The sequence below is a fragment of the Castor canadensis genome, chromosome 15, assembly GCF_047511655.1.
Source record: "Castor canadensis chromosome 15, mCasCan1.hap1v2, whole genome shotgun sequence".
Lineage (NCBI taxonomy): Eukaryota > Metazoa > Chordata > Mammalia > Rodentia > Castoridae > Castor > Castor canadensis.
In genome coordinates this window covers 6,402,241-6,426,713 of record NC_133400.1, presented here as the reverse complement: position 1 = coordinate 6,426,713, position 24,473 = coordinate 6,402,241, and the positions used below count along the sequence as shown (strand labels likewise).

General features: G+C 52.2%; 1 protein-coding gene across 2 annotated transcripts in view; it reads left to right on the top strand.

Annotated features, from left to right (window-relative positions):
* Positions 1-24,473, top strand: part of Cmip (c-Maf inducing protein) — a 204,081-nt gene that overhangs the window by 121,936 nt on the left and 57,672 nt on the right. For both annotated transcript variants that reach the window (XM_074055585.1, XM_020179750.2), the window contains exon 3: positions 9,036-9,086. In XM_074055585.1, coding sequence (XP_073911686.1) covers positions 9,036-9,086 — 51 coding nt within the window. The remainder of the gene's footprint in view (positions 1-9,035; positions 9,087-24,473) is intronic.

The window sequence follows — 24,473 nt, the reverse complement described above, 5'->3', positions numbered from 1 at the left end:
GGCTTTGAGGGCTGGGAAAAACGTGAGCTTTTGAAAGAGGAGGTTTTTCACATCTTGTGTGTGTGTGTGTGTGTGTGTGTGTGTGTGTGTGTGTGTGTGTGTGTAAACCAGGAGAGTTTATTGAGATAGAAAAGTGGTAAAGTGGGGGAGTAGAGCCCCCAGAGTTGGGGGATTCCCAAGAGAGGGTGCCCATGATTAAGTTTTTTGAGACAAATAGAAGTACGGTCTTTTAGGAGGAAAAAGGTGTATATATATGTCTTAACCAGGACTTTCAGTTGGGAATGATACAAATATTACTCAAACCGGTGATAGAAAAAGAGAATGTAATGCTGTAACGGTTAAAATGTCTGGGAAGTCCAAGAGAGGGCTTCAGGTACAGCTGGATCCAGGGGTCAGACGATGTCACTAATACTCAGTGTTCTTCTCCCTGTTTACCTCCTGGCTCTGCTTCTGTGAGTGGCTTTGTGTGAAGCTGACTCCTCCATGTGGTGGGAAAGGTGGGTTGCTGGCTGTCTGAAGCCACATTCTTTAGCCTGTAATGCTTAGAAGAGTGACAGCCCTTTTCCTTCTAGTGCTGTTTATAAAATCTCTCAGAAGATCCTGGTTGGCTCTGCTGTGGTCCCACCCACTCCTGGGAGTGCTCTTCCCTGGCTGTCTGTCCACCCTTGACTACAGCACCTGTGCCCTCCCAGGACCACCAGAGGCGGAAGAAGTGGGTGCTCCTGGAAAGGAAAAGCAGCAGACAAAACCAAGTGACCAGGGCAGTGCATGTGTCAGCATGTTACATATCATGTCGGGGAGCCACCCCAGTTCCAGAGGAGCCCCGAGTTAGAGCTCTGCAGCTAGAAAAGTTCACCTCTTAGCAGGGAGAGAACCATGGGCCTTAGACTCTTTTAGGAATGTTTTCTCTCTCCTGGGAAACTTTCTCTTCACCCAAAGAGATGCTCCCTGAAGCCTGCTTCAAAGTGACCATAGGGCTGGGGACATGGTTCAAGTGGTAGAGTAACTGTCTAGCAAGCAGGTGGCCCAATTCAAACCCCAGTACTGAAGAAAAGGAAAAAGAAAAAAGGTAGCCACTAGCTTGGGTCACTTATGGGAGCTCAAAGTCACCCACTATGCCCCTAAGGGTGCTGAGCTCAGTGGCTGAGTGTGGCTGCTGGACATCGTGTAGAAAAATCCTGCTTTACTGTCCTTCTCTTGGAGGTCAAAGACATGCCCTAGCCTGTCTTCCCTGTCGTTTGCCACACTCTGCCTTCTGTGTTACCTGCCCTCACCAAGTACCTGTCCCGTCCGGCCCCCAGAGTTCCCTCTTCCCCTACTCTGTCTTCATTGTGGAGACCAGGAGCCCCTCCCAGTGGACCACTCTCTGGCCTCCCCACCTCTTCCCGCACCCCTACTTGACATCTGATGACTGCGGTGCACAGTCCACCCAGGGAGTGAGTAGTACCAGTCCTCTTGGGGTGGAAGACCAGGTGGGCCAAGAGGAGGGACACCCAAGAGCAGCCGCTCAGTTCCTGTCCAGAGCCTCCACCCTGCCTCTCCCCGCACTGGAATGGCCCCCTCCTTGCAGAGCTCTTCAGTGTCTGGGGAGGCAGAGTCAGAAACAAGTGATTACTGAAGCAGTAGCTGAAATAGAGGATCTGGGGCCCCGGCAAAGAAGTGACGCATTCAGCCTCAGGGTGCCAGAGCAGGCTTCCCAGGGATGCAGCATTTGAGCTGGGCATAAAGGGATAGATAGGTAGGAGTGTGCCAGGGTGGTGGGGTGGGGGAGCCCACCCTGGCCAGGGAAGACATGGGAGGAATGCGGGAGAGCCAGCTGTTTGCTGTCAGGGCAGTGGAGCTTAGGGCTGTGTCCAGATCACATAGGTCTGGAGGAAGTTGCAGACTCTATTCTGAAGGCCATAGGGAGCCAGAGAAAGTTCTTAAGGGATGGGGGACACTAGATGAATCCATGCGGTGGCAGGGGCACAGGCAGCTGGGTATGTGAATGGCAAAGGGACACAAGAAGACTCCAGAAATAGTTGGGGAGGGAGGAGAACCTGCCCCTAAACCTCTCCCTCCCCAAGCATGGGAGCCACTAGTCCACCAGCAGGAGGACCAGAGGGACAGCCCTGCCTCCGAGGAAGGCCAAAGCATCACCCTGGGTAGAGGGGCAATGAGACTGTGGGGGATGCAGTTTGCTAACCAGTACCTAGAAGGTCCCTTTAACCGGGCCATGGCCACCGGCCCAGCGGTGATGACTCGCCTGGCTGGCTGCAGTGGGCAGTGCTCTGCGTCAGAGCTCCCCCTGCGGGGCTGACGAACTGAGCAGCGGGCAGGCCTCTGCTGCCCCAGCATCCCCCTCGCTCACCGCCCCTACTCCAGTGGACACCCAGTCAGAGGTGGGAGTGGCAGAGGAGGAGAGGACAGGAGAGGAGAGGAGAGGAGAGGAGAGGAGAGGAGAGGAGAGGGAGGCTGGCAGCTCCTGGGATCCAGAGAGGACTCGGCTCAGCTGGGGAAGCAGTGCACTTCCACTGTTCCAAGGGGACCCAGGTGGGTACAGCCCTGCCCTGCTCGCCTGCCACCATGGCTCTCTACTTGCTGTCGTTTCCATTGGCTGAGGGTGGTGGCCCGGACTGGCTATCACCTTGCTGCTTGTCTTCACCCTCCTCCCTGCTGCCTCCCGTGATTCATGGGTGTGTATGGCTGTCTGGTTCTATAAATGGGCCTGAGTCTTTTCAGAGATGGGCTCTAACCTGGGAGCTTTATGTGGTTCTGAGAAGCTTGGTGGTACTTGGTCCCCAGATGATGCCCGGAAATGCTGAGCAGGGACTCCTCCAGGGCTGATCTGGTCCACATTGTGACAATGGCAGGGCCTTTGCTTTGCCTTGATTCATGCGTGACACAGTGGATTGGGATCCAGAGCAGTGGAGTCACTGAGAGCCACACTGTGACCCTGGGACAGGCCTTTTCTGCCCAGGGCGAGAGGGGCTCCGAGAAGCAGCCAGGTGGGCTGGTGGCTATGGCACGTTTGCAGGACTCCTCTGCATGCCAGAGGTGACAGAGGAACCGAAGGGCCTGAGCACAGTGCCCTTGTCAGCCCCCACAGCAGCTCGCGTTTGGGTTTAATTTATCCCATGGGATCGAAGATGCTGTCACTCGCTGCGCTTGCCATAGGCAGTGTCCAGGGCCATGTGCTGTAGTGGTTTGTGCAGATAAAGAGCACTTCCACCACAGCAGATAGTTCTGGGGGGGCGGCTTTGGCTGTGGGAACTTCACCAGGGCCCCATGCTCTGGGCCCCGGCTCCTCCCAGGGAACTGGCCTCAGTGCGGGGTGCCTCAGTCTTCCTGAGTCTCTGCATCTGAGTGGGGCCTGCCTGCTGCACGCGGCATAGGCACTCCACCTAGGGGTGATGTCAGGGGCCTCCACTGTCCCAGAGAGGGGCCTTGTGTCCCTTGCCTATCACAGGCTACCTGTCTGGTGTCCATCTGTCTCTCTGGTTCTCTGCATCTGTGTCTGTTTTCCTCCCTCTCTGACACTTTCTCCCTCCTCTCCCTCCCCGTCGCCCATCCTCCCCTCTCCTCCCTTCTCTCCTCTTCTGTTCTCCCCCCACCACACACACACATACACATTCCATCTCTCACTCAGCTTCTTGTGGTTTCTTTTTCTCTAGTATCCTCCTCCTGTATGTCTGTGTTGTTCTCCACCTCTGAGCATCTCTGCCTAACTCTGTGTCCCATCCCTCTTCCTACTCTCCCCTCTGTTTGCCTCCTAAGGAGCTCCTTACAAAACCCCTTATTCCTTAGAATTTTATCAGTGCACAGGAAGGTAGCACTCTGGGAGCTGACCTGGTAGTTCCAGGGGGGCTCAGGGAACATTTAAGCTCATGCCTTCTCTCCAGCTCAGAGAGGGAGCAATCTGCCTGCAGGCGCCAGCCGTCCAGCATGGGGTCAGTCGCAGTGCTTCTAGATGCTTTGTGGTTTCAGCGTGAGCTCGCCTAATGCCATGTTGTTAGCGTCCCTGACTGCAGAAAGGACCCATTTATCTTCTTTCCTCCCTTAATGTCCTTTCGGCTGGCGTTTCATTGTGAGGAGGCCAGTCATATAAGCGCAGAAGTGGTGTAATGGAGGCATCCTGGGGTGCCATGCTGGCCCTGGGTGGGGCGTCAGGCATTAAGGAGCCCTGCGGTGCCGATCGTCTTTGACAGGTTCTGCCATGCGATTTGGTTTCCACCCATCAGTGAAATATGGACGGAGCCTAGAGCAGCTTCCAGATGGTTTGGGGTGATACTCCCTCCCTGATAGTATCCGCTGCTTTCTAGATGTTTCGCTTCCTGGCTCGTCTCATTGATGTTTCCAAAAGCCCCACAGGAAGCCGGGCAACTGTTTACCCCAAAAACTGGCAGCCGGCAGAGATGAGGTTGGGTTCCTTTCTTACTGGAAGCCAGAGCGAAAGACTTTTCCGGGCTGCACACTCTACTGTTTTCCCTAAGAAGTTGGGCCAGGAAGCTGGACTCAGGAACAGTCACCTGGTCACCCGCAATGCTCCCTGGCTGTTTTTCTCACCCCAGAGACAATGCAACAATGAAAGAGAACTTGGCAGCTCTTGAAGAGGAAATCAGGCAGAATTTGCCTAGAACTGGCCCTTTCAGAAAGTTATCACTGGTGCAGTCAGAGGGCGCCTGGGCAGGCCTGGGGCCTGAGGGAGCTGGAGGCTGGGCTGAGGGCTCCTTCCTATATTCCAGAGAATTCTCCTCTGAGTGGCCCTTGGACAAGCTGGCTTATCCTGGTTCTCTCTGCTGCCAGCCAGCATCATGGAGGCTACAGAACCGCTCCATGCTCTTAGGCCTTGACACAGCTGGGTCCACTTTGCCTCTGGTGGAAGCCCTTAGAGGCTTGTACTGTGACTCAGAGTTCACCCAGCAACCTCTGTTAACAGAAGGAGCAGTTTGCAGCCACCCTTGTCACAGCCTTTGTCGACATCAGCCACTGCCCCTCCTCTGGAGGGAAGTTGTAGCCCATGCTCTGTCTTCAAGGTGGAGCTCCTGGTGACTGGAATGGGTTGTCAGGTCTGTCCTCCCCTTCATCAGAGCTGCTGCCAAGGGAAGTAGTGAGCCCCAGCCTAAGACCTGGTCCACAGGAGCTGGGCACACTGATTACATTCTACCAGGTGAGCAGTAGGGTGAGCATCTCCCTCCTTCTGGAGGGAGATGGATCTGAGATCTGCAGCCCAGATCTGCAGTGCCCTAGCTGGGTAACCTTAGGCAGTAAGAGGAACCTCTCTGGGCTCCATTTTCTTCACCTGTGAATTGGACCCACAATATGTGTCACTTGGCTATTGTAGGGTCAGAGAAAGTCTATGCAAATAGTTACCACTGTGCCTAGTGCAAATGAGTGTTGAGGAAAAAAACTGCCATGGTTGTTTCCAGAACTGAAGTCAAATACAGGTTGGGGAAGAGAGGATATCAAGGCTGATGAGTGCTTCTAAATTTCTGCTACTAATGAAATTTTGTTCAATGAGTGGAATGGGTATAGTCCATCTACCCATTCACTCTTTGATCCCTCCACACATCCACTTACCCACTCATCTATCCATTTATCCATCTACCCACCCATCCATGCATGCACACATCCATTCATCCATCCACCCATATAGTCCATCTATCCATACATATATACATCTGTCCATCCATCCCTCCACCCACCTATCTGTTCATCCATCTACCCATCCACCCATCTATCCATCCATCTGCATTTCCTTGCCCTGTGCATGTGCCCATCCAACCATTCATTCATTTATTTTGCTCACCAGTTAATCTTCTCTTTAGCAGTCATTGTCTGCGTTTTACAGACACAGTGATGCATAAGTCAGACATGTTTCCTGGCCTCACCGAGTCACAGCCTGGGGGAACAAGGACAATTAGACTGGTGGCTACAGGGCATTGTGATGTGTTAGGTGAGGAGCATCACTCTTTGGTCAGGGACAGAGAGAGGGAGAGGTACCTATAGTACAGTCATTCTGGACCAGTGGTGTTTCGGGTGGGACCCGAGGGTACGTAGACGTGCACAGGCAGGGAAGGAGTGAAAGCAGATGGAAGGTCAGGGCAAGCTAAGATTGCTGCAGTGACAAGCAGCCCCAAATTCCTCAAGACTGAAAATAGCGAACATCGCTGTGGGTCTTCTGGAGCTCCTCTGGTGAAGTCCGTGCCACCTGGGACATTTTTGCTACCATAGCAGGGGGAGAGAAATAGGCCGACTCATGCAGTGGATCTTAGACTTCCACCTGCAAGTGATGCCTCCCTTCTGTGTCACATCAGCTCGGTGTTCATTGGGCAAAGCAAGTTAGCTGGCGATTTGCACCTATGCCATGTGCCAAAAGGAAGGAAACTGACAATAATGATGACCATACAAAGTCTGGGCCTTAGTTTCCACCTTAGAGAAATGATAACAGACTGAAGACTAGGTTGGATCTGGTTCTTGGCCCACGATCCATGATATATTCTGAAACTGCCCCTGTACGTACGGTGTGTATAGTGTTTGTGTGGTAGGTGTGTATACGTGTGCATACCTGAGTTTGGTGCATGCACAAATGTGGGTATTTCTGGAGGCTAGAGGTCCAGCATGGGTCCCACCAGGCTAATGGTAAGGTGTAGGCAGGGCTACAGGAGGAGACCCTAGGGGGAGATCCTGTTTCCTCGACTTTTCTAGCTTCTGGCGGCCACCTGCAGTCCTCAGCTCATTGCCACATCACTCTGGCCTCTCCTTCCATCCCTACCTGGCTCTCCTGCCTCCCTCTTACAAGGTTTCCATTGGGCCACCTAGATAATCCAGGATATACTCCCTATCTCAAGAGCCTTAATTTATCATCTACAAAGTCCCTCTGCCAAAACAAGTCACCTGGCTGGCCATGTGCTAAGATAATATAATCATGACAGATTAGGATATACATCCCTTTGGGGATCCTTATTCTTCCTGCTACTGTCCCTCTCTCTGTCCACCTTGGCATGTTAAGGGCATGGAGTGACTGTGGCCCAGGACTGCCCTGGAGTCTGCTGGTCCTGGTTTGCACTGCTCATGAGAGCTGGTTATGCATGTCTCTCCACCGTGTCCACAGTTCCCATCACTGGAATTGGTGGCGGGGGTTTGAGGGGAGGGTGTTTACACCATGGGAATTGGCTCACATGTGGTCAGGGATGTTTTACCCTGGAGAGCCTGTGGACACAACACTGCCATGGCTGCTGCTGATCCCAACGGCCATGTTTGCAGAGTGTCCACATATGCCAGGCCCTCACAGCCTAAGCCCTTCTGTGACTGACCGCATTGTCTATGGCTTTGTGTGGCTTTCCCTGGGCAGGGTGTGTATGTCATTGTCCCAATGGACAAAGGTGTTGGGAGACCAGGCACAGGGTCCATGGAACCTAGCCAGACTCTCAGGACCATTTCTGGGCAGCCCTGGGCAAGTGTAGCAGGTGACTAAGTCCAGGTCATCCTGCTAGGCCAAGGTAGAGGTCTGTCAGAGGCTCAGACATCGCAGGAGTGCTGGCATACCAAAGGCCGGCCTCCCACTTGCTTGGGACTCAGGCATAGACTCAAGCCCCACCCGCCTTCAGAGGATAATGCATCTCTCCAAGGTTTGAAAGGAGCCTCTGAACTTACCATGAGCCTGGCTGTTGGCTTCACTGGCCCTTTGTTCAGGAGGACTTGAGGGTGGGGGGTGGTCATCCCAGCAAGCCCAGGGTCACCTTGAGGTGAAGTGGTACATGCTTGCCTGTGTCTGAGTATGGTGGGGGCAGGGTGGATGTTAATGCTTGAAGAATGGCTCCAGCCTTTGTCACAACCCCTCAACCATCAGAGTCAGGGTCACTTGGAGCCCAGGGCTGTGGAGTCTGGCAGGGGATGGACACCTCCCTGGAGTAGCCAATGGATACCCCAGAAAGCATAGCATTGTGGTTTATAGCATGAGTCACACACATTGCCTGGGCTCAATTCCCAGTCCCTCACTCCTGCCTGGGAGCCTTTGGAGGTCTGTAACCCTCTGAGTCTGCTTCTCATCTGCACTTTGACTCCGCAGGGCATCTTATGAAGCCGGAACAAGCCCATCACACAGGGCCTCGCTCTGTATCTGGTGCGTGTTAAACACCATGAACGTGGGATTGCCAATGGCAGATCTGCCACAGCTGAGGGTGTCAGCAGTGGCTTCCCCGGGCCACTTTTATTTGTGAGGAATTGATAAGAATACTAACAATGGCTGTGCTTTGCTTACTCCCCCATCATGTGCCCAGCCTGGTTCTAGGTGCTCTGCAGGAATCCTGTGTAGTCTTCACAACATCCCTTCGAGAACAAGGCTCGGTTCTCATTTTACAAACGGGCGAACCCAGGCCAAGTTGCCCAGGGTCTCAGAATTAGCACAATGTGGACCCAGGGTGGTTTTGCTCCCCCTGCTATGATTTTTAACTTAGGTCTGTCAAGTTCAAGGCTAGGCGCTTTCTACCACGACCTTCTACAGCCAGCAAGAGAGTGTTTTGTCTAAGTGCATAGGCTTCGAAGCCAGCAGCCATTGGTTTGAATGCACTTAGCATGAGAGCTCAGGATCTTGTTTTTCTGTCTGTGAAATGGGTACAGTGATGGGATTTCCCCACTTACAGGCTGTTGTGGGGACTGTTGAGAAGATCATGGGGATGCCAGGCTGAGTGTATGAATGGTCCTGGCAGAAGGGAGTCTTCAGTTCTGCCACATCACCTTCAGGCCCCAGCCAGTTCACCTAGGCCCTTCCTGTAGTCCAGCATCAGTCAAGGTTTGTGTGCACAACTGAATTGCTGCAGCCAGCAGGGTGAAGTACAACCAGCACCCAACAGCAGCCATGTCTTCTTTCCAGACCCAACCTCTCCTGTTGTGATTTTGTGTACAGCTGTTCAGCAAGTCCTGCAGAAGACATGTGAGGGTTTTGAGGCAGATGCCGTCACACAAAGTATGCAGGGACACACATGCTGGCCTGTGAGATGCTCTGAGATGTGTCAAGCCAGTGACCGGCCCTTTTCCTGTTCTTGTCATTGCAGGCTGCCAACAGCTACCTGAGAGACCAGTGGTTCCATTCTCTGCAGTGGAAGGTAAGTTGAGACCTGGCTGCTGGTGGCTTTGGGCTAACCTGTCACCCAGAGGCATAAAGCCAGAGGGCATGGCCTTCCCGCTGGCCCAGGGAGGAGCTGTGCTGTGCACAGAAGCCTCTGCCCCGTCTCCTCCTGGAACCTTATAGCTGTCTCGCTGCTTCCAGCAGGATCTGTGACTGCTTCTGTTGGAGTGAGGGTGTTCCTGGGGGCCAGGGAGCTGGACTTCAGTGAAGGCTCTGTGGTGTAAATTCGCCACAGGTAGAAACCCCGAGCCCAGTTCCTGTTCCCATGACCCTTCAATGTCTGGCTCTCTGGCCTGACTCCCTGAGTCTTGTTCCACGGGGCTGGCTCGGAATCCTCGGGCACATGGACAGCAGTCCTTTGCCGGTCACTTTTGAGGCCCAGGGCCAGCTCTCCTGAGGAAGGTCCTCCTGCACCACAGGTCCGAGTTCTGCTTGGTGGCCCAGACGTGGAACGGGGACGGTGTGCACAGTGGGCATCTCTTTGTTCCTTGCCTCTCTCTCTTGCCCTCTGATCTCATGTTTGGAACCAGCCATGAGGGGGTGTGGCCAGCATGGCAAGTGGATGTCACAGTCTGTCTTCTCTGTAGGGAGCTGGCCGGGCTGGCCAGCTTCAGAAGCTGACTCTACCACACCACAGCTGGACAGAGGAGAAAGACACCCCAGAGTTACACTCCTGTCCCAAAGGGACGCTTTCCTTCTTTGTCAGCTGGGGTCCACTTGCTTTGTGCCTGTAGGGCACAAAGTCTTAGAAGCTGAGCATGTGAGACCTACATTTATTGAGCTCCTATTGTGTGCCAGGAGCTGGACAAGGCTTATAATGCCCATACAGCCTCCGGAGGTCTGTTTCTGCTGCTTTTCCTGTTGTGTGGATGGGAAGGACAAGGCCCAGACCGCAACTCGGGCTCCTGAGGCCAGTGAGGGCCCAGGCAGAATCAGATCATGCAAATTCTGATCATGGGCAAGTCAGGAGGCCCCTGGTGGCAGCTGAGGAAGTGAGGTGTCACATAGTTACCAAGGTGCTGCCAAGACCTCAGTTTCCACGGGAGAACATCCCTAGCACCTGGCTGTCTGTGTGCCCAGATGCCATTTGGGAGTTAAATGCCAGAGCAGTTGAGAGGAAAGAAAGGTAACTGGATGGTGGTGGTTGTTCACATACTGTCACAATAGCGTGTGGCCCTCCGAAGTTCTTCCTGAACGAAGAGCCCATTTTCAGCATCAGGGACAGTAATGATTTAGAGCAGCCACCATGTCTGTTCTCCATGGCATTTCACATGTCAGTCCTCAGCCAGTGACAACCCTGCCTTGTCTTGTAGCTCAGAACAAGGAGGAGTGTACTTGGAGACCTAACAGGTTGGGAAAAGCACCTCATTCAAAAGGGGGCCGACATCAATGGCGAAATCTGTCTTTAGTGGTATTTCATAGGACTCTGCCTGGCCTGGTCCCACACCTGTGGACACCCCAGAGCAGCGCTTGGGAAATCTGAGGACATTACACAGCTATAAGGCGTGACCAAGATGGGCCCAGGAAACAGTCTCTCAGGAGACCGACTAGAAAGATGGTGGAACAGCCCAGTGTGGAGTGTCCCCATATGGAGGATCATGTGTGAGATTCACAGAGCTGGGGTCCCTGGGTTCTCCCACCTGGATGGCTGTGCTCAATTATGGTGGCATTTGGTTTCTTTATGGTTGTTAAATTCAATCAGCTTTTTTTAAAGGATCCAGAAAAGCTAAGTTAAATGTGTCAAATATCCAGCAAATGCCTAGCAATGTGCTGGCCTCTTGCTGGGTGGCAGTGATAACCTCATTCTCACTTTTGTGATTCAGGCATGTAAAAGACAGATGCTAGTTCTCCCCAGTGATTTAGGTGTGCTGCCACCAGGTGGCAGTGGGATCTAGTGTTGGCAACTTGTCCTGTGGCTCCTGGCCACCTGGTTTTTGTGAGCATAAAGAAAGCATGCTCTCCTTCCTTTCAAAATGACAAAGAAGCTTACGGTGTTTTGGATTTACTGCCAGCTAGTGAAATGAGCTGGGAGACCTGGATTCAAACCCTGGTTATGTAGCTTACTGTCCTGGTCTGGATGAAGTCCAGTAAATGTTTACTTAATTGAGATACAATTAGTGTCTACACTGGGTCAAGCTAGATACTTTCTGGCTTATTGCCACCCAGTAAATAAAGGAACCAGGGCTCAGAGAGGTTAAGTGACTTGCCCATAGTTGCACAGCAGCTACATTTAGACTTCAGTCCAAGGCTCATCCTGCCTCCTCCATGATCACACTGTGCCTGTCTCTGAGATTCGAACTCTACGTTCTCCCCTCTACATTTACAGCCAACCACTTGGTGGGGGGAGGTTCCTTTTCTTTCCTTGTTTCTTCTCTCTCTCTCTCTCTCTCTCTCTCTCTCTCTCTCTCTCTCTCTCTCTCTCTCTCTCCCTCTCTCTCTGTTTCTCTCACCCTGTCCCTCCCCTCCTCATTCGTCTCCCCCTCCCTCTTTCTCTCTCTGTCCCTCTGGTAGTACTGGGATTTGAACTCAGGACCTCACACTAGCTAGGCAAAGCACTCTACACTTGAGCCCCACCCCCAGCCCTCTCTTCTGTTTTGTAACAGAAGAAGGCAATAGAACATCAGAATGAAGGATGCTTAGAACCCCAGTCTCAGCTTAAAGTTTCCATTTTCTAGGTGTTTTTCCATCACTGCACCCCAACATCAGGGCTTATTTGTGTGCCGTGTCTGCAGCACGTGCACAGAATGGGCCTCGGTTTGTAAAGCACACGACCCTGGGATCCAGGCCCCCTGCTCTAGCTTTCATGGACTTGTGCTAGCATCTCGGAGACTCCCTAGAGGGCAACACGTCCCCCAGAGGGCCAACCCAGCTCTTTGGAGCTGTAAAAAACTCAGTGACTACAACAGCGTGTGGCCCTCCAGACTTGACCTAGTTCAGCAACGTCTCATTCTGCAGTATTTCATTTCCAGGGGAGGAGAAGTGCTGAAAACCCCTCTCTGGGGACAGTGATAAGGAGAAGGTTGAGAAATGCTGCTGCAGGGTTGACCTCAGGTAGCCCTGTGGAACAAGGCAGGGAATGATCACAGTGTCCCTGTACTGTCTCACGGTCCCCATCCATCCTGCAATGCTGCTGTTCAGTAGCCTCGGCTCGGGACCCCAGTGTGCTTACCACTGTCACAGCCCTCTGGCCTGACGCGTTCCCTCCATGCTGTTTTCACCACATTTGCCAATGGGATTATATGGGGACAGAGTGGTCACCTGTTGCAGATCCCGTCCGTCCCTCTCTCCCCCTCATCATCTCCCCAGGCAGTTCTGCTCCCAGCCAGCAGGGATCAGGGAAGTCCAAGTAGGCCTAGGAACCTCAGGAGGAGCAGAGCCTCCCGGTCCAGGAAGAGGGCAGGATGGGTTGCTCTGGGTGGAGAGGCCCGCTGTCCTAAGGGCTCCCTGAGAGGCTGGTGCTATTGGTATGAGTGGCTGGGCCCCTGAGGCCAGGCCCTGGGGGTGTGGAAACATAAACAGTTGCTGAGTTAATGAGGAGTTACTTTGGACTCAGTGCACCTCATGCCCAAGCCTTTGGAGGCCAGGTCTTGTGTGTGTGTATGCAAGCCCACGGAAGCAGGCTGTCCCTGAGTGTGAGACTGTGAGGGGACAGACCTGCCATGTGTACAGGTCATAGGAGGACAGGTCCTTCTCTGTGTGCAAGGTCATGAGGGGACAGCCCAGGTTGTGTGACAAGGACAAGCATGTGTTCTAGGCTGTGAGCAGATTGGCCTGTTTCAAAGCCTCTATCAGGGTTTTGAGGTGAGAGGCCCCAGTGAGCACAGCCGTGAGGGGCAGGCCTGCCTGTGAGCACACTGGGGACAGGCACTGCCAGCCAGCAGTCAGGAGACTCCAGGCGATCTCGGGGCCCAGAGCCAGCTGCACCTGCTCTGCACAGCTGAAACTTGTACTGCCTCCAGCCTTCTGGTCCTGGGCAGGGTTACTCAGCTGCTGCACAGAAGTCTCAGAGTCCAAGATGACTTTATCCCCAGGGACACTGGGTCACCAGGAGCAGTCCCCTGGGACCCTGCACTGGAGGTGGGGCTGGAGAACAGACTACAAGAGGCCAGCCTGTGTTCCTGTCCTACGCCGGCCAGCGGGGAGTGTGCTTGACTCTAGGGAAGTCCCAGCCCACATTTGTGTCCTCTCTGTCTGCCATCTGTCCTGGCCAGGCTGCCTGATGCTCCTCAGTAGTCTTTCTCAACTGCCTGGGGCTGTGGAGCTTCTGCCACCCGTCCAGGCCTATCCCTCCCCTGTGCCGTGGAGGAAGGCGGGAAAGAAAAGGATGTAGGGAATGTGTGTGGACGTGAGAGAGAAGAGAGAGACAGAGACGCGATGGATTGCCATTGTGTAGAGTGTCTCCCCAGTTCACAAGCCTCTGCTGTGCCAGCACCTTTTCCACAGCTGTTTCCTTGAGCTCTGTCACAGTTCTGCAAAGCCACCATCACTCCCTCATCTTAGAGATGAGGGGACTGAAAGTCTGAGGGGATGAGGGACGTTTGCCACTGCCAGACAACTCCTTCAAGGTTCACAGTCTTGCTTCTACCCCTGAGTGCTTTTTATATTAGCCAGTGGTCTGTTCAGCGTCCCCGCCAAGGGACAGGCATTATAGGGGTTCCCTGCAACACCTGGGTTCTCTCTGACTGTCTGGCTGTGCCCTCCGGAAAGGAAGCCTCAACCCATGCAGGGAGAAGGGCTGCCAGGGCCAGGGTTCCCAAGGACCCAGGTCACAATGGCAGAAGGTCCTGAGCTGATCCCCCCATTCCTTACTAAGGGCAAAGTTTAGATCTCTGGAGGGGGAAGCTTGGGGCTCAGGGCGCAACCCCCCGCAGTAGTACCACCACTCCTGCCTTTTGCCCCTCTCCTCCTTCCTCTCCCTCTGGCAGACAGCCTCACCAAGGAGGGCCCCTCCTGGGGTCCTGCCACTGTGGCCTCAGATTCCTCTTCCCAGGCTTTATCCAGCCCAGACTGACCCCTCCCCAATTGCTTCCTGGCCCTCGGCACACAGTAGCCGGTAGTCATTGCCCTCGAATGGCACATTTTCTCTTGAACTGGGCACTTATGTCACCTCTCTGAACCCTCACAGCCCCAAGGAAGGGTCTGTTCCTCCTGTTCTCCCATTTCACTGAGGCTGAGAAGGTTCACCACTCACTCTTAGTCACACACCTATTAAATGGCACTCAAACACAGATCTGATGCAGCTGGGACCTTCACTCTTGGGAACCTACCTCCCGACATGGTCCCAGACACACACCTCACCTGACTCTCCCACCTCCAGAGGTGCCCTCCATCTCCGGGCCTTGAGTGTCAAGAGCCTGTGTTTTTGTATTCTGAGACAGCATGCGAGGGCTTCACGTTTTTCTCCAGCTCTCACATGTGTTAGGATTACATGCAGTAACCTTTGACTTGCAAACCCCATTTTTCCAAGTGAGGGCCAGTCCTGTCCTGACTGTCAGCATGACCACTGTCACACCACATGAACTGGCCCATGAACTCAGGCTTAGGACTGCCTGCTTCCACACAGACCCAGACACCCTATATTTGTGTGTTCCCTGGTTCTAAACCCCGGGCTTCATGTGTAGGCATGGCCCTGCCTCCCATGGCCTGAGCACAGTACCAGGCTCTCCTGTGTGGCTCTGGCTGGGATTGGCCTCTGAAGCTCATGATGTCCCCTTGTATGAAGGGCAGTGTTACTGTTCAGCCCTCATTGACCCCCACTTCACTCGTTTAACCATGGCGCAGCTGCCAACCCAACTGTCTTTCTCTCTGCTTTGCCCTATCAAAGATAGCAGACCTTCTCTGCTGCTGGTCCCCATACCAGCAGATGCCCTTCCAGGCATCACCCATCTTTACATGGCCATTTCAGTGGCCATGGTCAGACCCAGACAGTGCCACTGGTCTCCATGTCATTGCAGACCAGTCATGCTGACATGCCCTGCAGCTCCCGGGCATAGCCACCTAACAGTGCCACGGCAGCCTTCTGACAGGCACCACGCTTTAACCAGGACTCAGCCACACATGGCTCTTTGGGTTGCTCCCAGATTTTCCCAGTCATGGACGAGGCAGGCATAACCATCCCACAGTTAAGCTGTTATCTCTTTTGAATTACTTTTTAGAGATTTAGAACCATTTTACTCCCAGAAGAATAATTTCTACATTGCTTAATAGTAGCACTCTGGGCCAGCTAAGCCTGTCTAGGTTCCAGTCCTGGCTTTACCACCTGCTGGCCCCTGTGCCTTAAAGGGCAGAAAGCAAATTATCCCAGATAAAATGGAGCTCACAATAACACCAGGCCCACTAGGTTCCTAGGAGGATGGAGTGTGTTAGTAAACATAAAGAATTTAGAACAGCACCTACCATGTGGTAGCCCCCCAGTAAAATGTTCGTTCTTAATTCTCCACTGGTGAATGAGGACCCCATCTCCCCTTGAAGAGAAGGACACTAGAAGACAGGACCCTGAAGGGTGCTACGTGCATGTCATGTGTGCCTGGGACCCCCAGTGAGCCCATGGCAGGCACCACTGGTCCATTGCTGCACTCTGATGGCAGAGCTCTTTTCCATGGAGCCCCGGCCTGCAGAGGAGGAGAAGCATCTCACTGCCTCTGCCTCAGCACCTCTTAGGCCCCATGGGACATTGAATGACACAAATCCAGGTCCAGTGTCTTGGCTCTGGTCCTTGCTGTATGGGGCTTGTTCTTAGGAGCCTTGGCCACACATCCAGACAGATTCCCTAGGTCCAGGTATCATGGGGCCTCCAAGTGACCTGATCTCTGAGAAGGAATGGGAAGCAGGGGAGCAGGACTTGACCTTGGTTCTCCTAGGAGCCCAACCATAGGCCTGCCTCATCCAGGTCCAGCAGGAGGAATTCCATCCAGATTAATTTCTGGTGCACAGTCAAATAAGGCTTTGTGACCTCTTAAGAGGGATCAGAAGGACTCAGCAGAGTTCTGTGAAAGGAGGGGCTATTCCCACCCAGCAGGAGCCTGTCCCACTCCAGCTCTGCAGGAAGGACTGTCAGCAGGAGGTGGCCAGGCTGAGCCTGACAGGGCATAGGCCCTCACAGGGGCAAGTGCAGCTGGACAGCTTTGCTCTGCACGTGTGCTCAGCAGAATCAAAGGGTGGAGGCTTTCGGGGGCCCAGGCTGCCAGTGCCTCTGCGAGGCCACAGTCTCTAGTGTCCCCAGCTGCAATGTGGGCCCTTCAGTGAGTCACTGGGGACCCGTAACCAACAACAAGGGGAGCTTCTGGGATTAAAACTAACAAGTGGCAGAGAGCTGGACAGCCTTGGGGAGAAGAGTCATGCTCTCATGGGCATGCTTACAAGAGAGAGAAAAATAATTATTAGGCACCTGTGATGTCAGTTGTTGAGCTGGGGGCTCTCATGCAGTGTTATCTTAAAGAGGAGCTGAGAGCAGAGGGGCTGGTCCAACTTCACAGTGTTGGAAATGGGCTAAGCTGAGATTTAAACCTGGGCTGGTAGCCTCCAACTCAGCCTCCTGCCTGGCAAGGAGCTTCGGAGCCTTCTAGTACTGTTGTGGGCTTGGAGAGGGCAGGGATGAGGCAGCTCCATCTAAACCCACAGGGTCTCCACTTTGCCAGTGAGAGCACTGTTTGGAACAGAACTTTCTATCTGTCCTTTAAATAAACTTATATAGAAGAGTGGCATACCGTAGAGAAATGTGCAAATCAAAAGTCCACAGCCCAGTGAGTTCCTGCTAGTGAACTCCCTCGGCCTCTCAGGTGTCCCCCAGGACCTCTCCACCAGGGCTCACCACTATTGTGACTCTTTGCTTTTACATATTGGTTTGAACCTTATCTCAGTGGAACTCTTGTGTCCTGGCTTCTTAGGCTGAAAACTATGTACCTGTGCTTATAGGTGCAGAAATAGTTTGCTCCCTGACTCTACTGGATGGTGTTTGGATGGATATAGCCAGGTTGGGATTTTTAAAATAAGATCCACATTCCTGTTGTGTGTGCTAGGAGTTAAGTCGTTGGACTTTGGGGCAGATTTAGGATTGCCTTTAGTGTATGCTGGCCCAGTTTTCCTGAGTGGTTGACCAGTTGTACTTCCACTACTTAGGACTATAGGAGCCCCAAGATGGGCTATTTAAAAATTGTATTTTCTAAGCTTTTTTTTTTTTTTCTTAGTAGTGAAAAGGACAAAGAAAACTAAAGTATTCCTTGAAAACACTGCACAGATTTGATTATCCACGTGGTTCCATTCCTCTCTTCTCTCCTTTTATATGGTGGAGGTATCTAGCTGCATATCATAGACTCGTTTTGTTTCTTTTTACAGTTTATAGTACAGTAATCCCCCCGTATCCATGGTGATGTTTTCTAAGAACCCCAAGGGCTACCTGAAAGCTGGAGTAGGATAGACCTGTGCATAGTGCCTCTTCCTATGTATCCTGCAGTGTTACCATATAACATCAGAGTTCCTCTGTCCTTCATTGTTTTATGCCCCAGTGCATCCTTTGCATCACTACTCTTGCACCCCAGGGCCTTTATTAAGTAAAATGTGGGTTACTTATACACAGGCCCTGCCATATCATCATAGTTGATCTGGTAACCAAGACACTTCTAACAGGCTGATAGCATATACAGAGTAGATACACTATCACCAAGCAGGACAGAACAGGCTACTACAAGATTTCATTACACTACTCAGAATGACACCTAATTTTAGATTTATGAATAACTTGTTTGTTTCTGGAATTTTTCATTTAATGTTTTCATACCAGGATGTTGTGGTCTGAATCTGAGATGTCCTAGAAGGCTCACGTGCTGGTGGGATGGACGCCAGCTGATGGCCTTTCAATGGATTGGTCCCTTGATGGACTCCTAATACAATGGCAGTACAGAGAGGTGGTAGAAAACTAGGTGGTAGGGCTGAAAAGGGAGAAGCTAGGTCTGCACCATGCCCTGGACCACCAAGTCTGGCTTTGTACCATCCTGTCTCTGGCCAGGGCTCCCCCAGCCCTTGTAGAGGGCCCGACTTGGGCTTCGGGACCTTCCTGACATCTCCTTCCCCCCCTTCTGTGTGATGACCATTTCTGGTCCCCAGAACAGCACAGCAGTGGCTCTCCCAATGGCCGGGAGAGGAGGGCACTTGTGGGTTGCTTTTCCAGGCAAGGATGGGGCAGAGCTTCCGGGCATTGTCCGCTGTGTGTTTTGGTGGAGCTGTGAGTCACCAAGCCATACGAGAGGTTTTTCACACAAATGGTTTGCAGGCAAACTTGCTGTCTGCCCTTCAAGGCAGAATTTCATTTTATTTCTTTATTTATTTTCTCTTTATAGATGAGTATTGTAAATATAGCCAGAAAATAGGGTCTTCATTGATTTGGAGATGCTGTCCTACTCTGAGCGAGGTATGATGTCTGGGGGTGGGGGTCCAGCTAAGGAGGGGACAGTAGCCTGCTCTGTTGACCTGCAGTGCTCCCCACCACCTGTTGGCCTGGAGACAAGGCCAAACAGAGACTAAAAAGAGCAGTACCTGTCCCCACAGAGGAAGTAGTAGGCACTCCCCTCAGCCAGAGGCGATCAGAGAGACCCAGTGGGGTGGCATCTCAGCTCTTGGGAAGGAAAAGGTTGGGGAGAGACTAATTGGCCAGGAGTTATTGCCAAAAGCACAAGGCCCTGGTGGTCATCACCTGCATCCTGTTCCCTGGATGGCCTCAGTACACTGAGGACCAATAGGCAGTTTTGCAAAAGGTCTGAGACAAAGACCCCCCTCTGTGGAACATGAAGCTACTCCTGGTAGAGCTGCTGTCTCGAGACTGTGGATGGCAGGTTGCAGGATTGCCAGTGGGCCGGGGAAAATGGTGGAGTGCTGGCAGATGCTTGGATAAGAACCCCTGGAAGACTGGGATGAATCTTAACTGCTCAACTGAGACAGATGACCAGGAGCATGGGGACCTTAAAAGGCACACACATGGGGTTAGGAGCACTGGTTAAGATGGTAGCATTGACCCTCGAGGCCCTTGCCAAAGTTGGAGTTGAATGCTCCATCTAAGAGGGTCGTCCTCTCATCCCAGCCTCCTGGCCTCAGCAGACCTAGGGATTTGAACCAGTAGCTCAAGTGGTTCCGCATGTGGGATCAGTGGGCCAGTGCATCTGCTCTACCCAGGATCTTAGAACTGTGAATCTCCTGACTCACAGGTTGGGGTGAGGTTGCAGCACACAGTGCTTCAGCCCGCCCTCCAAGCAATGCTGTGCACATAGATTCCACAGCCGCTGCAACAGCCTCAAGAAAGGGATGTGCGGTCAACATTTGTCGAGTGACTACTGATTTTCATCCACTTCATCTGTGTTATCTTGTCCAAAACTACACAATGTCCCTGGGAAGAAGGTATCATAGCTCCATCTTATAGATGAGAAAACTGACCCTCTTATTAAATAACTTTCTCATGCATCCAAACCTTAAGTCAAACCAGGGTCTGATGCTACCTCTGGCCCCATTAGGACCCATTTCTGGGTCCCTCACAACCTGAAATCAAGCATAAATGACTGAACATGTCCACAATGTCTGAATTGCTTTTCAGTGTCCCCTACACTTGTGCAGATGGCTTAGAATTCATAACAGTGAGGAATCCACACTACTAGGATCTATCTGAGGTTCCTTTGCATGCAGAGTTAGTGTAACTGTCTGAGGATCCCCACCAAGAACAGACCCCTCCCTCCACCCCAAATCTGTCTATGTCCAGGATCCAAGCGTGACATCACGGCCTGCCTGAAATGCACATTGGAGCCCAACTGTGAATCACTGCTTTTGGAAATGGATCCCTTTGCTAGGGTGTGTTCATACATCCAGGCCCTTTGCGGTAGGAACTGGTGACTCTGGCTGCCCAGCAAGGAATGGAGGCTTCCAAACCAAGCCACAAACACATCAGATGCCCTTTGAAGTGCTGCACACCAGATAAACCTCCTGGTAAAATAAACCACGAGGCCCTTGCTGAGATCGCCTGTCTTGGGATCTTTACTTGGATGGAGATGAAGAGCCTTTACCAGGCCCCAAGGAAACAGCACTGCTCCCTGGTTTCAGGCAGGGCAGCACCCAGCCCACACTTCACCCAGTACAAACAGCAGCCTTGGTCCAGTGTCTACATTTGTCACTTTATGTGCTGGATTGCTGGTCATCTGGGCATTTCCTCTGAAGATGCCATCTCATATTAGGGATCAAGAAGAGACCCCCACTGTGGTCTTTAATATCAGGTGCAAAGAACGCTTTGACCTGGGGTGGCCTTGGTCAGGAGGGAGGACCCTGTCACTGAGGCCACCAAGCCAAAACTGGGGGTGGCCCCAGGGAGGACAGCAACCCAGGCTGAGGTTGGGAAGTAGGACATCTGGGGAGGGGGACCTCCTTTTTTTTTTGTGGTACTGGGGATTGAACTTAAGACCTACACCTTGAGCCACTCCACCAACCCTTTTTTGTAATGGGTTTTTTTGAGGTAGGGTCTCATGAACTGTTTGCCCAGGCTGGCTTTGAACTGCAATCCTCCTGAGAATCTAGGATTACAGGCGTGAGCCACTGGTGCCCAGCACTGGGGGGACTCCATTTGATGTGTTTAAGAAAGTCCTCCCTCAGCCCATGTGTTCAAGACAGGGAAATTGACAGGAGGTGGTTTGGAGTGAGTCCCAGCAGATATGGAGAGAAAAGGCCAGATGCCAAGATGAATGAACTATACAATGCCATTTCTATAAACTGAATAAGGACCCAAAACCTCCTCTGTGCATTGTGCCTGATTACACAGGACGTGGAGAAAGATGGGAAGCAGTACAGGCTAGAAGTCTGCAGCCTGTGAAGTCCAGCACCTGTTTCCATGAGTTTGGGGGCATGACCCAGCCACTCAAGCTTCCACAGTACAGTGGTTGTGGCACATGTCCTGTGGCTGCAGAGCTTCGAAGGTTCATCACCTGACCCTTTGGAAAAGGTTTTCTGGTTCCTGGGTATGTTGTGATGTTAGTGTAGGGAGGACAGAAGCAAGAGTAAAAGAGAGCCAGCATGTGTGAGATGACCCAGATTTACCTGCAGGTTTACATAGTGTGTGCATGCATGCAGGTGTGTGTGTGTGTGTGCGGACAAGGAACCCATGGACTAATGCACCAGGATGCAAGCTGTCAGCCCACAGAATAGAGTTCGTGTGCCTTTTACCCTGATGTAGTTCTGCATGATTCTAATTTCCCAAATAATGTGCATTATTTGAAAAATCAAATAATCTACCTGACCAATGAAATATGTCGTTAGCCCACTAACAAAAAATAATAGGATCTCAGATTCCTTCCAGTTCTTGCTCACTGGCTCACAGCCAGTTTGAGAATCTGTAGAAGGGACATTGCCAGCACTAGGGTCCCAGCTTCTGAAATCCTGGGGGGTGGTCTTTCCCTTATTGCTCTTTAATTAAATGTACAATTACAAACGGGACCTCCTGCAACAACTCGGAACTTTACAGGTGGCAGTACCCACCATACACACAGGTACTGCCCCCCCTCCCCCGGCCACCTCTGCAAAGACAGTTGGGCCAGCCCTCTGGGCTGCAGGCACTGGAGCCCTGTGGATGAGGGAGTGTAACTTTGTGTGTGTGTTGTACATGGAGATGACGTCCACAGGGACCTCTGCATGTTCCTTTGCTCTCTGTAACTATGTGTGGTATTGCACTGTGGCCACAGATGACGCATTTCTCTATGGTGGACGTTCAAGAGTTTCTAGACACCTTGTATTTTGAACATAACTAACTTAATAGCTTTTGTCAAGCCTGAAATATTACATTTAATCCTCTCAACAGCTCCAAGAAGTAGTGCCATTATTACTGCTGGTTTTTTAGATGAGGAAACTGAGGTTCAGAGAGATGATGTACCATCTGCCTTGAGGCTGCACGGTTTATAAGTAGCAGGAAGGAAATCCAAGGGTAGCCTGGCCCCACTGTCATTGTAGTGCACACCCCTGAGAGCAAAAAGGCTTTGCCTGAGCCCCCAGGGTTGCAGGAGTGTCCTGGTGGGGCAGGATGCAGCAGCCCACAAATCTTAGAAGGAGCAAGGAGCTGTGAGGACCTGAAGCACTAGATATGGGGAGCCTAGCCTAGAGACCTGTCGTGTTCTCTAGAGCATCAGCCAGGAAGCTGGGATCCCCAGGGTGAATGTCCTAGGGCTACAGACAACTCCCACAAACCCTCCCCTCTCCCAGCTCCAGGGCCTCTAGGCCTTCCTTGCTGTCTTAGTCTGTTGAAGCTACTGTAATAACAGACCCAAGGCTGGGTAGCTTATAAACAACTAGAACGTATTTCTCACAGGTCTGGAGACCAAGAGGTACAAGATCAAGGCAGATTCAGTGTCTGCTGAGACCACTTCCTGGTTTGTAGATGGTGGTCTTCTCCCTGTGTCCTCACATGGTGGAAGAGGGGGTGAGGTACCCTCTGAGGCCCTTTTTATAAGGACACTAATCCCACTCATGAGGCCTCTGGCCTAACACTCTCACCCTATGTCACCATCCTCTGACCTGCCTTGAGCCCACTTCTGCTTGGCAGGTTGTCCTGCCTCAGGTCAGCCTCCCGGGGTATAGGAGGTACTCATGCCCACAAGCCTCCAGTCAGCTACTAAGAAGCAAGCTCATGGGACAGAGGGATCATGGTGAGCTGTCTCCAGCTCTGTCCTCCTGGTCACAAGCAGGGTACTTTGCCCTGTGCTATGCCTGACTGCCTACTGAGGACTATTTCCACAGCACCAAATGGCACCTGTGAATGTGGCACATGTCAGATGGGACCTCCACATCTAGTTTCATCCGTCAGGACCCAGGGCCATTAGGCAACCATGGACACCTCACCTTTTCTCTCTTATCCTGTGGACTGTGCCTGAACAAGGGAGGGGGTCACACATGCTGGTCCCTGGCTGTGCACTCACATCACTTAGGAATTCTGCATACATTTGTTGTCTGTTGTGTTGAAATATGTTTAACATGACTTACCACTCTAACATTTTTTCTTTCTTGGCAGTACTGGGGTTTTGAACTCAGGGCCTCACCCTTGCTAGGCAGGTGCTCTACCACTTGAGCCACTCCTCCAGCTCCCATTTTAACCTTTTGTTGTTGTTTTTGCAGTACTAGGAATTGAAACCAGGGCCTCATACATGCCAAGCAGGCACTCTACCACTTGAGCCACATCCCCAAGTCTTTTGTATTTGGTTTTTTGTTTTGTTTTTGTTTCTTGAAATAGGGTCTCACTAACTTTGCCTGGGGATGGCCTTGAACTCACAATCCTCCTTCTCCCACTTGCTGAGTAGCTAGGATTGTAGGCACACACCACCATGCTTGGCTGACCTTTTTCAAGTGTACAGTTGGTTAAGCCCACTCACATTACTGTGGTGCCATCACCACTATCCTTGTCCAGAACTTTCTCATCTTCCCAATCTTAAGCTTTGTCTCCACTGAAAGATAACCCCCATCCCTCCCCCAGCTCCAACAACCACCATTCCCTGCTCTGTCCCAATGGAGTTGCTCATTCTAGAGACCTGGCACGGGTGGCATCAAGCAGGATTTGCCCTTTGGGGAAAGATGTATTTCACTTTGCAAAATGTCCTTAAGGTGCATCCACACCGTAGCATGTGTCAGTATTTTCGTCCTTTTTAAGGATGAGTAACACCCCATTGTACATATGCACTGCAGTGCGTTTATTCATTCATTGGTCGGTGGCCTTGGGTTGCTTTCCCCTCTTTGCTGTTGTTCACACTTCTGTAATGAACATGGATAGGTGTGTTGATACACTTGTAAATATCCCAGTTCCCAAAAAGGTACCGATGCGTGGGTGCCATCCACTTGCAGTGCTGGGCTGATGAGGTTGGTCTGGGCTTTGACCCTGTTGCTGGCATTTGGTTATACCCTGAGGTGGTTCTAGTGTGCAGCCAGGACCCTGGCACGGTGGCTCAGGGTGGCATTAGCACGGGAACCCTGAGTTGTCAGCAGCCTGACAGGGCTGGTGTTGGCTAGTGTGAAAGGAAAGAGTTGAGCAGGACTCTCCCCAATCGCAAAGAATTGCCAGGGATCCCACGTCATTTCTGGCCAGCATCCCTGCCTGAATTCTCCTGGAAGTTCTTCCTAAAGCCTCCTGGGTCCCCAGGTGGCGCCTTCTGACATCACTGATGATGCAGGTGCCCAGGTGTGCAGACATCCTGGCCCAGTCTTCCCGAGGCAGCCATGGCCAGGACTTATGCCACAGGGAAAAGGCTGGGGGCAGGTGTTAGGGCAAATGCGAGCACTTCTACCCAACATATTCCACACTGAGGACAGGCTGAGACCTTGTGCCTCTCACCAAGTCCCAGAGGGGCTGCATGAGTTAGCT